This window comes from Folsomia candida, unplaced genomic scaffold (assembly GCF_002217175.1).
Source record: "Folsomia candida strain VU population unplaced genomic scaffold, ASM221717v1 Fcan01_Sc010, whole genome shotgun sequence".
In the NCBI taxonomy this organism is placed as follows: Eukaryota; Metazoa; Arthropoda; class Collembola; order Entomobryomorpha; family Isotomidae; genus Folsomia; species Folsomia candida.
This window is the reverse complement of record NW_019091202.1, coordinates 4,442,259-4,459,019: the sequence shown is the minus strand read 5'-3', so window position 1 is coordinate 4,459,019 and position 16,761 is coordinate 4,442,259. Positions and strand designations below refer to the sequence as shown.

The following is a 16,761-nucleotide window of genomic DNA, read 5'->3' as shown; positions in this document are numbered from 1 at the left end:
TCTATCATTATGAAGCCATGAAAATTAATAATTTTAAATTAATCGCTCTAGTTATAAAACTCTTTTACCAGAAAAATGATGACGCTTTGAGCTGAGAACGTCGCAATTTCACTCATTTAATGCTGCCACACTCGCAAAATAACGTCACTCTCTTCCCAGTCACTGCTGCGTACACAACTCTGACGAGAATTTGCAACGCATTTATTTACATATTCACCATGAATTTCATCCAGGATCAATTCGGTCTTTTGTACTTGTCTCCTCGGACGCAAAAGTTGGTTCCCATTCCGCTAAAATCTGTGAGCATTACGGCCTCCGTGGTCCACGCGGTCGCACAGGTGGAAATCACACAGATTTATGCAAACTTTGAAGACACCCCGATCGAAGCGGTGTACATATTTCCGGTCGATTGTAACGGTGCGGTCACACATTTTAGGGCGGACTTGGATGGGAAAAGTATACAGGTATGTAAATACCTTGAAATATATCAAAATTATGCTGATTACGCCACTCTTAAAAATAATGTTTCCCTTTTAAAAAGCTTGATGCACTCTGAATTTTATATTAATTAAAAGAAATTAAATCAACAGTAAACTTTACTCCTTATCAAATTAACGTTACCGACTCTACTTTGGATTAAGTTTGGTTTACTCAACATAAAATTTAGAGTGCGTTTTCCCTTCAAGGGGGCAACATTATTTTTAAGAGTGCATACGTATTTACATTAGCATAAAAACTGTATTGTATTTTTATTTTGGAAAATTTAAGGGCGTCGTTAAAGCCAACGAGGATGCCCAAAGGGACTACGACGCTGCCGTTTCGAACCAGCAAACCGCATTTCTTGGTGGGGAAGTTAAGCAGGATATTTTCAAGGTAAGTCCTTATCGATGAATTACAAACAATCATCATTACCGCTCCCCGACAAAACCTATCTATAATTGTGATTCACATGCTTTTTTTTAAATTTCAGCTAAAAATCGGCTTCTTAAAACCAAACTCGATCGCAAAAGTTGTAGTTGGTTACGTTACCGAGGTTAACAACGACCCGGACACTAATTCCATCCGATTTTTCATGCCCACCACGGTGGCGCCGAGATACGTCCCGGGATCCGAAACGGATCAAAGATCCACCGATTTGGCGGGAATGTCCCACTCTGCCGATCCACCGGCTCCATTGAGCATTAAAGTCGTTGCGGCCATCCAAGGCGGGATAAAAGCCGTCCGAAGTTTATCCCATCATAAAATCCGGGTAGAATCAAGAGGTCCAATTCCGGAGAGGATAGGCTGGACAAAAGCTGTCGTCACTTTGGTTGACCACGTGACAGAAATGGATAGAGATTTCGTCCTCCTCGTCCACCGGAGGAAGCCGTGATGCAACCCAGGATTTACACAGAGGTTGTTCGTTAAGATAAAATATCTAAGACGTTATCTGGCAGGGCTTGGTTGCATACCAAAAAAAAATAATAATTTCGTTTAGAAAAATTTAAGGGACTTTATCCCTATTTGTTTGAACGGTGTACATATGTACATGGCATTTCTTGAGTTTGTAAGGCTCCAAGGGCCGTGTTTGCATTAAAATTTGAGCAAATTCGTAGCCAGTTTTGGGCTTAGGGGCCGTTCATGAATTACGCAATGCAAAAAAGTAACGATTTGCTAGACCCCTCCCCTCCCCCCTTTGTCATGTAACATAGACAATTGAAGGCTTAGACCTTCCCTCTTGGGTTGCGTAATTTATGGACGGCCCCTTATAAATTTTAACTTGATAGCTTAACACGTTTAGGAGAATTTTATTTCGGACTTTATGTTTTCGAATTAATAGCAAATTGTAATTTTCAGACCCTTTAAAACGGCTCAACCGCCATGATGGCTCACTTGCTACCGAGTTTTTCTCTAAAGGAAGGAAAAACCGAGTTTGTCATTCTCCTCGACCGGTCTGGTTCAATGGACGGGAATTGTATTCGTATGGCTAGAACGGCTTTGCAGGTTTGTTAAGAAACAGTGTTGGTCTTCGCATCCGGAAGTTAAAAAATGTAGACAATGATTGAAATCTAAAGAGTTATGTAATTTTCAGCTATTCCTTCACTCAATGCCGGCCGACTTCTACTTCAACATAATCGGATTTGGTAACAGTTTTCAAGTGCTGTTTTACAATGGCAGTCGGAAATACAATGAAGACACGTTGCGTGACGCGAATTGGCATGCACAACGTAAGCTTGCGAATTATTTATGTCTGAGCAATTGAGTTGATCAATTGATCAGAGTTATCAGATGTAATTGTGCTTAATATGTTATAAATTTCTTGTTAGATTTAAACGCGGATCTAGGCGGGACTGAAATCTTGGCTCCCTTATCCAAGATATATTCCTATCCGTGCATTCCTGGCTACACCAGACAAGTATTTGTCCTTTCGGATGGCGAGGTTTGAATTTTTAGCAAATCTAGATTTTATAAAATAGGGGCCGTCCATAAATTTCGTAACGAGAGAATAGGGAGGGATGTCTAACGCTCCAATGATATCGTGCCTATTTTTACATGCTAAAGGGAGGGAGGTAGTCTAGAAAACCGCGATTTTTGAGTTACGTAATTTATGGACGGCCCCATATATCATATGTATGTAGGTGTGGCTACAGGTTTATATTTTTCAGGTCAGCAATACGGAAGAAGTTATCAGTTTGGTGAAACAGAATTCTTCCAATAGTCGCTTATTCGCACTTGGAATTGGTTCCTCCTGTTCGCGCCATTTGATTCAAGGAATCGCAGATGCAGGCAAGGGAACCTCCGCATTTGTCGAAAATGAACAAGTGATTCATTCCGCGACGCTGAATCTTTTGAAAAATGCGCTACAACCGTCGCTGAATGGTAAGGTGATTATTTACATATTTACGGGCGGGGGATTATCCAGTAAATTACGCTTTATTTATCTTAAATTTATAGATGTTAAAGTTGAATGGGTTGGCGTATCAGAAGAGGAGCTAAACCCTGCCATGACCTTGTGTGGATATAACAAACCTTTGCATCCTACCGCAAAGTTTTTACAATCACCGAAACGGATCCAGCCAATATTTGATGGACGTCAGATGGTCGTACTTGCCATATTTCCACCCAGTTTGGTACAGCCAAACGGAGTGAAAATTACAGCTACATCACCCGATGGACCATTGACTTTGAAAATCAGTGTGAATCCGAATTCCGAAACTTCCGAAATCTTAATGTTACACAAACTTGCGGCAATTAAACTCGTGCGAGAATTAGAGTTGGAAAGATTTTCACAGCCAATGAAGCAGCAAATTATAGCACTTGCTGTTGAGCATGGTAAGATTTAAATTTTTATAACTATAGCTTCATAGTATACAAACTAAAAATAGGTATTTTTTTGTTATTGCGATTGTAATTTTGATTGTAATTAGATAAATATATTTTCCATCAAAATATTACTCTTACGCAATCTCACTAATGTAAAAATTTTAACACTATAATTCTCCCCTACCGATCTTGATCACCTAAATTTACTAATTTCTTTGTATTTTTATAACTAGTAGATTTCTACCTATTTATACAATTTTTGAACCTACCCATCATTCCAAAATATCTTGTTTATTAAAAATTCCACCACGTGCAACGCACATTTCTCCACGCTTTCCACATTAAAGTCCCTTAGGCTATGGATAAGAACGAACATTGAACATTTAAATATTTGCAACTACTTAACGAACATTTTCCACGTATGAAATAGGTCTTACCTCAAAGTACACGTCGTACATAGCTGTTGATCACTTGGGTGACCACTATCCAGGTCCTATGCAGAGACGAAGTGTGCCATCTCAATACCCGGTTGACCAAGGAATCCAACACAAATTCAGGCAAGGCACTATAAACACGAGATGGATCCCCAAATCTACATCCTCCATCCAGAACGCGACCAGGGACACTTATCAACTCCAGTTTTCTACCAGATGTCTCCCAACTAGATCGAGATCTCGATCTCGTTCCCGTAGCACAGAAAGAAACCGGGCATTACAAGAGTACCAGGATGACATTGAATTTGACAGTCTCGTTGTCCGGAGCGAGGAGGAGGGTAATGATTGCGGCGCAGATCTGGCTAGTATTCCATACCAGGTATGCAAATATTACATAATAATTCATAGTGTGGGCGGAAACCATGTAAAACCCAGATATAATTTTTTGCCATGTTAGTTTGAAAACAAGATACTGCTTAGAACAAAAATTTAAAAATTCAGGTCCTTTTCAGGAACTTTTGGTGAAACACCACAAGTTCTCTGGATTTCCCAGTGGAATCTGTGTCCTGTGGCAGCAATTGCTGCGAACATGCTGAATTTTTCGCCCAAGTGTCGCACAAAATCTTTTTTTCTAAACAGTTGCACTTTCTAACTGACATGGTCACAAAATAATCTGGGTTGAACATCGTTTGCGCTCCAATTGTCAGAAACGTTTTCCAACTTTATGTAAATAAGGATTGACTTTCCTTTTTCAGCGGGTCATTCATAAATCGGACTCCAATTCTGCAACCTCTCTTATTCTAAGAGTCGTTAATTTGCAAAGTTTCGAGGGGTATTTTACACTAAATGAGGCCTTATGCAGTGCTATAAACATCTCTTATCATGATGTCATCAATGGTATGTCTTTCGTGTACACAAACATATGTACCGATGTACGAATTTATTAGGCTAGATTCGCCACTGGGGTAGCCAAAACGTTTTTTTGTGTACATTTGTCAACTGCTTAGGGTCAAATGCTTTGTAATTATAATTAGCTGTGTTTATACTTCACGTCGTCTTCATGTCCTCCTCCCAATCCGGTTTTTTTGATTGGCTAATCAAAAATACAACCAAGACAATTTAAAATTTCGACCACAAGAATCGAATTGGGACGAGAAATGACGATGACTAAACACAGCTATTGACGGCACGCGATATTGAATACTTAATTTAAATTAAAAAAATGTGTTTTAAAATATGCACGAAGAATGGAAGTTTTCCAGAGTGCGATCTCAGATTTAGGATAACCTGGTGTCAATCGATCACAAACTTACGAAATTTGGAAATTCGCCTCTGACATAGATATTTGCATTCCAAAAAAACGCCGTCAAATTTGGAAACTCTAAGGTGCGTTTTCGCTTCTTTGGATACAAATATCCCCAAACCTGAGCCTTGGCAGATCGTGGGTTTTGCAAATCCCATATTTATAAAGTAAATAATTAAATTTACGATCGATTGAGATTAATTCGGTCAAACTCTGAGAGCACATGCTGGGTGACTTTCACTACAAATACCTAAAATCGTGCAACATGTGACGACAACTTGTCGTCGACAAGTTATGAAGTTTTACACAAAAATTTGACCGGAGCGTTCATCTTTCATACTGTCCATTACAGGAGATTTTGGACCTATGTAATACATAATTGTGTTTTTTTCTTAATTTCTTTTAGAAATAATTGGTAAAACATGGCCCAAAAATGTTTTTGCTACCTTGTTAGCAATACATTTTCTGCGAGGTCTTCACCAGTGGAAGGACTTATGGGAACTTGTCGCAACAAAGGCGATGAAATGGATGGAACAAAATTGCACAAGTGTCGAAATAATGAAGGACATGGAAATTGCTACCAAAAAACTTACAATGCGCAAGGAAACAGGCATCTGAATTAGTGATGCAATTCACGTAGTGTTTAGTAATAAGCATTACAAATAAAACTCGTGTACAAAATTGCATGCAACGTTTAGCAAAAAATTTAGGGGACAAAATTACTAAAAATTTGTTCCAGCAACATACACACTTTCATGGTAAGAATACTTATGCTGTTTAAACTTTATGACAATGGTTGTGAAATTTCGATTGTTATATAATGAAATAAATTTTTGGGGTATAAATTCATACTTTTTTGGAGTTATGCGCCACAAATTTATTTTGTTTGAGTCCTAATAATCATAACTAGACAACAAATTTATAGTCTCATATTTACATCTACACCCTCATTCGCTGCATAAATATCAGAGACGATAAAATTACCCACTCTTAAACAATTCTGCTCCTGCTGTGAAGAGGGTACGGATTTATTCCATAAGTAAGTTTAATCTTTTTCATGTCACATATTTAGTAAACCGATATCAACGAGCACAAGGTGCCAGCGACATTTTTGACGTTTCGGTCTCCTTTCAGGGTTGATGTACGTCGAAACTACTTATTGGTGGCGTTGATTCGTGGTTAAATTTTTCTTAAATCAATATTTGAAAATTGTGGCTGGCTGGCTTGGCATTTGGCAATGGTCGCCCTTGACCACACGTGCCCCATTTTAGAACTAAAAATTAGAAGAACAACAGTGACGTCTGATTCTGTTGAAGCGTTATCTAGATATCCTGCTTCCCGGTGGGCTGTTGACAGATAGACGGACGGACAAAACAATCACAATATGAGGCGTACGCCAATACCTAATGTGCACCAGAACTAATTTGCATACAAACAATGTGTGCAAATGCAAAAAAGTTGCACATTTATCTATACATATATGTACATACATACATGCATACATAGGTACATGACTACATTAACCGTGTGTTGTACGGAAGGTGCTACCCTCAGGGTAGCATTATATCCGGGCTCTTCACGAGAGTAGGAGAAATTCCGAGTTCCGTGTTTTTCCCCAATCTCAACCTTCTCTCTCGCTATACAAAATTCATTGTTCGCCTATCTCGAACTTCGTATCGACCTTGTGGGGGGAGGGGGGAAAGGCGAAATCGATAAAAAACCGCTTATTAGTTGATAAAGATAATTTTTCTGAATTTTTTTACGTTGGTCCCTAATTTTTGCGTCCACGGAGAGTACCTCTGCGTAGATTTTAAAATTGCATATGCTTCAATGTGAACTACGCGTACTCGCACGGGTACATATTTAGTTCTCGCTACCCTGCAGGCGAATGGGTACCCACAATTTGGCGTGGGTAAGGGGTACCCACGGTAACCCTAGTCAAGACTATGCACATTTATTTACCGTAAAAACTCAAATAGTAGCCGGGGGCTACTATTTAAAAAATCGGTGGCTGGGACCCGGTTACTATTTGAGCAAGGCTACTATTTGGGCACGGTCACTATTTATAAAATTATGAAAAGATGCACGGCTGCAATTAGCAAACAGCTATTGTAATTTTGTTTCCAGAATCAAAGTAAAATTAAATTCTAAAAACAGCACCAAATTCTCCCTTAGATTCGCATTAGATGACAATTCTGTAGGTTAGGCCTGCTCTTAATTTTAATAATTTTTCCGATAAGCCGAATTTCGTGTTCAATTCGATTTTGTATAACTGAGATTAAATTGAATTTTGATTTAATTACTTAAATGAGCTGGCTAGGAGATGTTTGGTTGTATGTATGTACATTGGAAATTGACGAACGTCTATAATTCGAATAAGGCTAATATTTAAGCAGGGCTATTATTTGAGCAGGGCTACTATTTGGGCACGCCTACTATTTGAGCAAGGTCACTATTTATAAAATTATGAAAAAAGGCAGGGCTACTATTTGGGCAGGGCTACTATTTGAGCAAGGGCTACTATTTGAGTTTTTACGGTATACATGACTAAATGAGGGAAAATACATTCAAGTTATAAAATCGTTATTTGCTAACTAAGCAAAACCAACTCGAGCTCGGGATACATACATAATTATGTACCTACGTAAAGATTATCAGTAAACTTGTTCATTCGTATGATAAGGAAGTTACCTTGCATACAGCGTGTCATTGGTTTTGGGAGAACTTGGTTTGGGGCGAAAATTAATGGGTGACCCATCACGCGAGATTTTATAATTACACACCAGAAGTATATTATGCCAAGACGACTACCCCGTTGAAGTATTTAATGCATCACCCCCTAAAATTGATTCAATTGCAAGAAGATAAGATATAATAATAATAATAATAATAATAATAATAATATATTTATTTCAGCACACAAATTCTGTCAAATAATTTACAAAAATGATCAAACCCTATCTAGTAGGAAATATCTTGATCATCTACGTCGCTTAAACAATATCAAGCTCATCTTGATTTAACATAAATATATTGTTTTACAAATAATAGTTCGAGTTGATTAAATTATTTCATCAATAAATACCTTAACTTATTTCATCAATAAATAGGTCCTTAACTTATTTTTGAACGTAACATAACTCAGTTCATCCTTAATGTCATTAGGTAGTGAATTCCATAATAATATTCCCCTAAAGTTAAAAGAGTTTCTCCCAAATTCTGTCCTTGGCTTCATGGTACTACGAAAATTATTGTTGCTCGAGCCCCGAGTCATATGATTGTGAAACTCAGATAGTTTACAAAAATAACCGTCAAAAAATGGAACATTATTGAGCTTAACAATTTTATACATAATACAGAGTGTACGAAAAATTGACATATCCTTTGGGAATAACCAATTTAAATCTAACTTTATATCGGACGACACTGGATCAAACTTTCTTTTGCGCAACACTAATCGAGCCAATGACCGAATAACTCTTTCTGCAACAATAAGGTTTCTCTGTGAGGCGACACCCCAGACACAAGACATGTAATTTAAAATTGAGATTACTACAGCCACTCCAATAGTTATAAGTGATTTTTGTGTAAAATATTGCCTTACAGTGTACAAGCTTCTTATTCTAAAATAAGCCCTTTTAGCCATGTCATCAATATGATACCTCCAGCTTAAACGAGAATCAATAGTTAAACCCACACATTTTAACCTGTCACACGGAACAATAGTAACACCACTAACAGTAACATTAAAATTGGACATTAAACTGAGATGTGAACGAGACCCGAGTAACAACATTTTTGTTTTACGGTCATGAAGTGACAGGCTATTATCCGAAGTGTACCGTACAATATTATTCATGTCTTCATTTACACAATTTTGTAACTCTGCTAGTCTTCTGATGTGTCCAAAATAAGCAAAAGTTGAGTCATCTGCAAAGTAGTTAGGTAATGCATATTTTAACGCTTTCGGCATGTCATTAATATACAAAGAAAACAATCTAGGACCGAGAATACTACCAGCTGGAACACCCGCCATAGTTTTTAATACTTTTGACTTTTTACCATCTACATCAACAAATTGTTTTCTGTCTGACAGATAATCACGTAGCCAGTGGTCAGATATACCATACAAATCATGTAACTTTTGTAACAATTTTCCTCTATGAACAGAATCAAAAGCCTTCTTAAAATCAACAGTGATCAAAACGCACACCATTCCCTTATCCAAATTCAGACGAATCAAGTCCGTGAGTCCTAGTCCTAAGTGCTCTGTACTGTGATATTTACGGAAACCGAACTGAGAACGGTACAATATTTTATTTTCGTCTAGATATTTTTCAAGTCTATTGCTGAAGACTTTCTCCATCAACAGCAAAAGATAGGGCGTTAGAGTTATTGGCCTAAATTCGTCTGGCTTCGTAGCATTACTAATTTTGGGAATGGGGACAACACGCGAACACTTTAATTGGTCAGGGACTCTACCAGAGGAAAATGACTTTTTGAAAACTGAAACAAGAGAATCCCTAAAATGAGGAATGGGAAGAGCAAGCCCTAACATGTACATTGACATGCCTACAGTATCTGGAAATTTGGAAGATTTGTGCTTGAGGCCTTTCCATGCAGAAACTATCTCAAACGTTGAAACGGATTTCACCAAAAATTTTGCTGACTTGGAAATATCAATTGGGCTAAAATTTCCAACAGTATCAAAAGGTGCCACCCCTTCTGGAAAGCCCATTGAGCAATAATATTGATTAATTTGATCTAGACTAATGTTGGCACCTATTTCTCCCTGGATTTTGCCAAAGCGCAAGCCAAATAACTTGAGAGTATCCCAAGGGCCTATCTTGTTTACTAAGCGTTGAGTGTTATCAAAAGTATCTACCTTCAAAGAGTTGCGAATTGACTTATTCAAAATCTTAAACTCACAAAAATCATAAGTACTACGTGATTTCTTCCACAAATTATAATGAAAGTCTCTTCTCTGTATAAGTTCTTGTGTGCGCTTTGATACACGAGTTGAAGTTCTATCCAGCTTGACTGTAGTTGTTTCAATTGGAGCATGTCTATCAAAAACAGAAAGAATATTATTGGTTAGTGCGTGACACAAAATATTACAATTACCATCAAATGGTAACTTCTTGATACTTTCAACCATATCATTTACAAATAGTTCAAAATTTATACTTTTATAGTTACGCTTCTTTATCTGTTTTGATCTATTTATCTCGTTACATACTTTGACTTTACAAAAGCAGAAACGATGGTCAGATATACCCTCCTCTGAAACATTGATCTCAATAATTTTTGAAACTTGATTATCTTTAACAATAACAAAATCTAATAGACTGTCATCTCTGGTAGGCATTTTAATTAGCTGAACATAATTATGTCGATCAATTAAGCTTATCATTTTCTTTGACTCGGAAGAATTAACCAGCATATTTACATTAAAGTCACCAAGTATAAAGCTTTGATTCGACATCGTGTTGAGAAAAGAGAGAATTGCTTGGATATTACGCAAATCATTTAGACACGGATCAGGTTTATAAATTACGCAAACAATAATTGACTGCCTATGATTAATTTGAACCTTAAGAATAAGATATTCCACACAACTTCGATCCAACCACTTTATATCATAATTCATTACCCTTACTTTGAAATATTTTCTTACAATTATCGCAACTCCTCCACCTCTTGTTAATCGATCCTTTCTGTACATTTTATAACCATCCGGCACGCAATACTCACTGTCCTCCTTGAACCAAGTCTCAGTCAAACAAAATACATCTAGGTTATAATCAGTAACGAGTTTTAAAACCATTGGAAATTTATCATTATACGACCGTAAATTTTGATGACCGATACAAATAACCTTCTTACGATACATTAGTCAATCAACAACCATATTTCCATCCTCTGTTGACACTTCAACCCTATTTTCTTTGGGTCGCCGCTGTGAAATATGTTCCTGATCACTTTTCCTCTTTAGCGACGCCCGTGTTTTTCTCCCACCGTTTGATGATCTTGACGCCACCTTTGCCTTCCATTCCTCCTGCTCCTTGTGAGTAAGATCCTTCCGAACTGAGATCGATCTAAATTCCTCCCGTCCAGCCAGTAATTTGCGATTGTTCAGGGCAGCAGACTTCTCTGCTGCAGATGGGAATACGATTCGGAGTGGTCTCGGCTTCCTTCCATTAGGGTCACCTATTCTTGTGTCGTGCAGAGTGTGGTTCCAGGCGGGAGCAATTACACTCAATATTTGTTTTGCTGCCTGTAACCCGGCTGCAGTCTCTGGGACTCCCATCATAACAATGTTCGACATCCGAAGAATACGTCGCTTTTGCTCATGAATTTCTTCCCTCAGTGACAATAGGTCTTGTTTGACGCCTGACTCCATCGCATCAACCTTCTTCTCTAAAACATCTTGGCGCTTTTCAACTCTTTCGACTTTATTCCGATAGGTTTCCGATTTTGTCCAAAACATCGGCTGTGAATGTTGCAAGTTCAGCTCTGACTGCACTTCCGACTTCAGCTCTGACTGCACTTCCGACTTCAGCTATGACTGCACTTCCTACTGCTGCTGTTATCTTTTGCTCAAACGTTATTGCCGCCTCATCATGTGATTGTTCTTGACCCCCTTTACTTCCTCCCAGCCCCAGTGCTCCAAACATTTTGTGTAAATAAATTTCTTTTAGTATGTTGTAACAAATTTGAAAAAGATCAAATAATCAATAAATTCTTGCCTGGGACTGAGCCCAGCCAAGGTCAGTGCGTTTTAGTTGCCTCCAGAGTGCATTAAAACTCGACCATGACCGGGACCGATGGGACGACCAGAAAAGTTAATCAAAACAAGTCTGTATGCTGCGAATGGAGTGATGATTGAATAATTGAGAAAAGGTTAGAGTCGTCGTCGTTGAATTACTCGACTTCAAAATGTAAGAAATTTAGAGTTCACAGTTTTATATAAGTTTATATATGGGCTAGCATTAGAAGTTACACAGTGAATAAGATTTAATGTTAGCTGGCACTGTCGCGATTAATTTGTCAAACTTTTAAATGGCTTAAGATGTGATGTAACAGCGAAATTAGCTTTAAATTTAGCTTTACCAAGTAGCAGATTTGATGCTAAGTTAAGTGAAACAATTTTTAGTTTGGGTGGGGCAGTTGCACATCCAAAATTTTGGATTATTATAAAATTCTAAAATGGAGGAGCAAGGAATGTGCACACCACCACCACCATGCACAATTATATCCTGCGATATATCCAGATATCCCTGCGTAAATTATATACATATGTACGACCAATATATTATCCACACCTTATTCAATACCAATTCCACTACTTCACTTGTACATACATATATCCAAGTGTTACAATATTTCTCAGAAATTAGCAACCGTTTCAAAATTATTTACTTATCCAATATGTCGATCATTCTTGACGACTTGGTGGACGACATTATAAATTACGAATCGTTCTTAGGCCATGGTTCCTTCGGATTTGTGCTAAAGGCAGAGTGCATATTCAAAACGTACTCCTGCATAAAATTCATCTATCCAATGGACGACGATCAACAGAAAGTTCAAAACGAACGCGAAGCAAGCTTATTTAGACGCATTCCGAAACACAGAAACATTATCACCGTTAAGGATTCTGTGCGGAATAAATATCTAAAACCAGCCCAACTCAAGAAAATTTTTAACAAGTGTCCGAACATAATTGAGGCCGGATGGAAGGACAGGCCCCAAAAAATAAAAGAATTGGGATGGACTTGCATTAAAATGGAGCTTTGCGGTGAGAATTTAGCGTCCTGGCTTCGCCACCCGGAAAACACGATGGACTCGCTAATCGACCAACTTAAGCAAGTACAGATTATTGAAGATTTAGTTTCCGGTTTGTCTTTTCTACATAAAAATCAAATCATTCATCGCGATTTAAAGCCGGCTAATGTCATGTTCACTAAGGAGTACAGGCTCCCCATAAAAATAGGCGATTTCGGCCAGTGTCGCACACTATGGAGCACCGATAATTCTACCTTGACCCGAAGTAACATTGGAACTCCGACCTACTCCGCGCCAGAAGTTCTTAGTGGAAAATATTCCTATCAATCTGACATATTTTCGCTGGGATTAATAATCTGGGAAGTTATCGCTTTGATTAAACTGGACGAAAGAAGAGGCCTATTTAGCAGATTGGTTTATGATGGCGAGACGGATTTAGTCGCCGAAAATCATCCCCTCGTCGGCAAACTGGTTAGGCAACTTGTTATAAATTCTACGAGGAAGAAAGTCGAAGAAAGATTTCAGACGATGGACGCGATTATAGAAATTATTAAACATTGGCCACCACTGATTCCCAATTTACAGATCCCCAATAAAATATTAACCTGTCGAAACGGAGAAGAACTCGAGCTCTACTTGAGCATTGTTCCCCCAGATTATACCATCGTTTTGGAAGAAGGTATTTATCAAGGTCGTTTCGAAATTGGGAAAAGTAACCTAACCATCGTGGGGAGAGGGGTAGAAAAAACGTTGACTTCCACACTTCATATTTATGGAAATAACTGTTCAGTTTCGAATTTGTCCATATTTACGAGTAGCTCGTTTAAAGTTGACCTAACTTTTCTGGATTTCACACTTAAGGAAAATGAGGCGGATTCATGGGCTTCTCCTGCAAGTATTTTTATTTACGGGAATGGAAGCACTTTATCGAATATAAATATTATGAAAGGGTCAAGAGGGATAAAAATCTGGGGGAGCGATGTCAAGATTTATCGCGTAAAATTTACACACATTGAAGGTTGGTGTATTACGCTGGACAACAATTCAAGCAATTGCACGATTATGGACGTATCTTGGGAAATAGTGATGACGGAATTCTAGTTTCTGGGACGCATCATCTTCTCAAAAGGATTGTCTTCGAAAATGATCCTGTACTGAAAGGTATATCATGCCATGGCGTGCGCTTTTTGGGGGGTGATAATCATACTATTGAAGATTCAACTTTTGTGAAATTTGGGCCCTATTTCAAGTGGGATATAATAATAGAGTCAGCTAATACCACTGCCAAATATTGTACTTGTTACGCTACGAAGGTTGCTGGGGAGGGTGCATGCTTAAGTAATGTTGAAAGCAGAAATTTAATTAGAATTAAAAAATTTCCAGATAGTATACAGCTTTTGAAGTGTAAGTCGAAAAAGTTAAACGCAGAGGGTAAGGTTTCAATGACCGATTGTGATTTTTCCAGTCTGCAAGACATCAGTAGACCAAGTTCAAATAAGTTGAAGTTTTGGTCTGGCTGGTTTCCTTAGTTAGTGTAACTGTACAACGTGGGGTATTTATTGACTGGGAACTGGTTAAGGGTGATGGAATTTCAGGCCAAAAACGCGCGCCCATTTGATTAACATTACGAGCGGGCTGAAATTCAAATCAAATCCATTACCCTTAACCAGTTCCCAGTCAATAGTGTAGCTATAACCATTAATCAGACATGTTTTGCCGGCATGCACTAAACTAACTATATATTTCTAAAGTACGATAAAATATCTATAACAAATTGGATCACGATTTTTCTTAACATTGTTTGGTTTGTTTAGGATTGTTTCAACTTATCTTAATCGAATTGTTTATTTTTAGTAATACTTTTAATACCGATAAAATTATTGGTAGGTCAATAAATCTATGTATGTCATTCAACACTGTGAAAAATAATGACATGCTAATAATTTTTATTCTTGTAGGACAGTCCCCAAAAAGTTACGGTTTGCTTATTCTTGAATTAAGTAAGAGAAACACGGCAAACCTGGATGCAAAATTTGCATTGCAAATTATCTTAAAAAAATTTGCAAGCGCCTATCATACATATGTATGTATCGTATACCAATTGTAATCGTATGCATGTATGCATATGATTTATAAAGTAAGATACTTGCATGAATTGATGTTTAATATCTATAATTTTTATGTGGATTTTAATATATGCTCTGGTTATTTGGAAGAATTTTTTTCCCGATTCCGTTCATCATGGGGGAAGCAAACTGGTTCTTATTTTTAGAAATGTTAGACATCTTCTAAACCAAACACGAGAGGATTAAGAAAACAAATCGATTTTGAAGCGAAACTTATGCATTTAATTGTATTATGTGTGATACATATGTTTGTACGTATGAAGCACCGGTATCAGTCAATTAATATTGTGTAGTTAAGATGTATTTAAGTTCAGTATGTAGGGACTTTATTATGAGGTGGATTTGAAACCAGATTTTGCTAAGGTATTTATGTATAACCGACCATTAACACACCGGCCGGACTTTTTAAAATTCCAGAATGCGAGAATACCAATTGTGCGACATATGTGCATATTTACGTACATATGTAGGTGCATTGATTAATACGTTGTGAAACTATAATGATGCAAAGCCAAACTCACAATCGGAATACGCAAATATTATCTGTAATTGGTTCATTCGTATGTATGTATGTATCATAAATAAAGTGCATTGTGTCATGCGTCCGATCGAGTCCTTAATGGGAGAATTTATAAAGAATTTGATCAATTATCACATCCTGCCACATCTTTATTGTCACCATTGCAGAAAGTTATTGCGTTTTGCTTACTACCCCGTCGCAGTATTCCATGCATAGCCCCTCAAAAATGTATGTGTTAAATTACAAGAAGACAAGACATCGCTCTGCATTTTCAGAGGAAGATAAAAACTTACATTTTTTTACTCTGCTTTATAGATATTACATACATATTTATGAAAATACACAATTTATGAAGTCCTTTCCTATACAATTGCTAATTGGCTGAACACCTCTCCTCCCTCCATTAATTTATTTCCCCCACGATTCCACCTCAGGTCGACACCTGATTTCGTGTGTTCCGAAACCAGGTACGCAGTTCCCAACACATTTTTACCACAGAATTTACACTTGTGAATAGGAAGACACTCTAAATTTGTATCATGTTCATCCAATTTTTTCCGTAGTCCAATTTCCCACTGCAATTCGAAGTCACGTGTCCGACAGGCTTGTGCCCTTGCCGCACGTGGTAATCTAGTGCCTCCTGGGAAGGGAAGATGATCACGCACCGTTCGCAAAGTTTCCCGCCGGGGATGGTATGCATCTCCCGGCAATGAACGCTCAGCGCCATTTTGGACGAGAAGACCCTTTCGCACGTGACATTTGGACACTTAAAGCGCTGGGTTTCTAAAGAAGTCAAGCAAAAAATTAGTGGACAATAGTATCGAAAAATATGTACAGCTATTAAAATTTAATAAAACCATGCCTTCATTTTTTTAAAAATAAATTAGCAACTTGGTTATGTTTCACACTCTTAAAAATATAAAATTATACTTTTCAGAGTGTGCTTTTAATTAATTTATTTAATTTCAGGTAATTTTACCTTGTGAAATACTTACTACCGAATTCAAAGGGCTGTTACTTATATAAATAATTTTGAAAAGGGCAGCGTCCCATTCTTTTTAAGCGTGTATGTACATTTGAACAAATCAACAATTTTCAAAAACCCACCCTCATGTTGGAGCAGAGCTCGGCGGATATCGGGCGAAAACCTCCAAATATCCGGATATATATCCATATCCGGGCCAAAATCTCGCCCTCCAACCTCCACCCTCCAATATCCATCCCAAAATCTCGCCCTCCGACCTCCAACCTCCAATATCCATCTCAAATTCTCGCCCTCCAACCTCC

The 16,761-nt window shown here is 37.8% G+C and overlaps 2 protein-coding genes across 2 annotated transcripts; both read left to right on the top strand.

Annotated features, from left to right (window-relative positions):
• Positions 1-164: 164 nt before the first annotated feature.
• Positions 165-5,872, top strand: LOC110854478 (von Willebrand factor A domain-containing protein DDB_G0292740-like). Its single transcript, XM_035855541.1, has 11 exons — positions 165-464; positions 769-873; positions 971-1,395; positions 1,837-1,983; positions 2,072-2,207; positions 2,307-2,419; positions 2,646-2,859; positions 2,935-3,312; positions 3,734-4,116; positions 4,493-4,634; positions 5,447-5,872. The coding sequence occupies exons 4-11, from the start codon at positions 1,861-1,863 to the stop codon at positions 5,656-5,658; spliced, it is 1,701 nt and encodes a 566-aa protein (XP_035711434.1). The 5' UTR covers positions 165-464; positions 769-873; positions 971-1,395; positions 1,837-1,860; the 3' UTR covers positions 5,659-5,872.
• LOC110854479 (von Willebrand factor A domain-containing protein 5A-like) lies at positions 219-1,372 on the top strand. Its single transcript, XM_022102914.1, has 3 exons — positions 219-464; positions 769-873; positions 971-1,372. The coding sequence occupies exons 1-3, from the start codon at positions 219-221 to the stop codon at positions 1,370-1,372; spliced, it is 753 nt and encodes a 250-aa protein (XP_021958606.1).
• Positions 5,873-16,761: the final 10,889 nt, after the last annotated feature.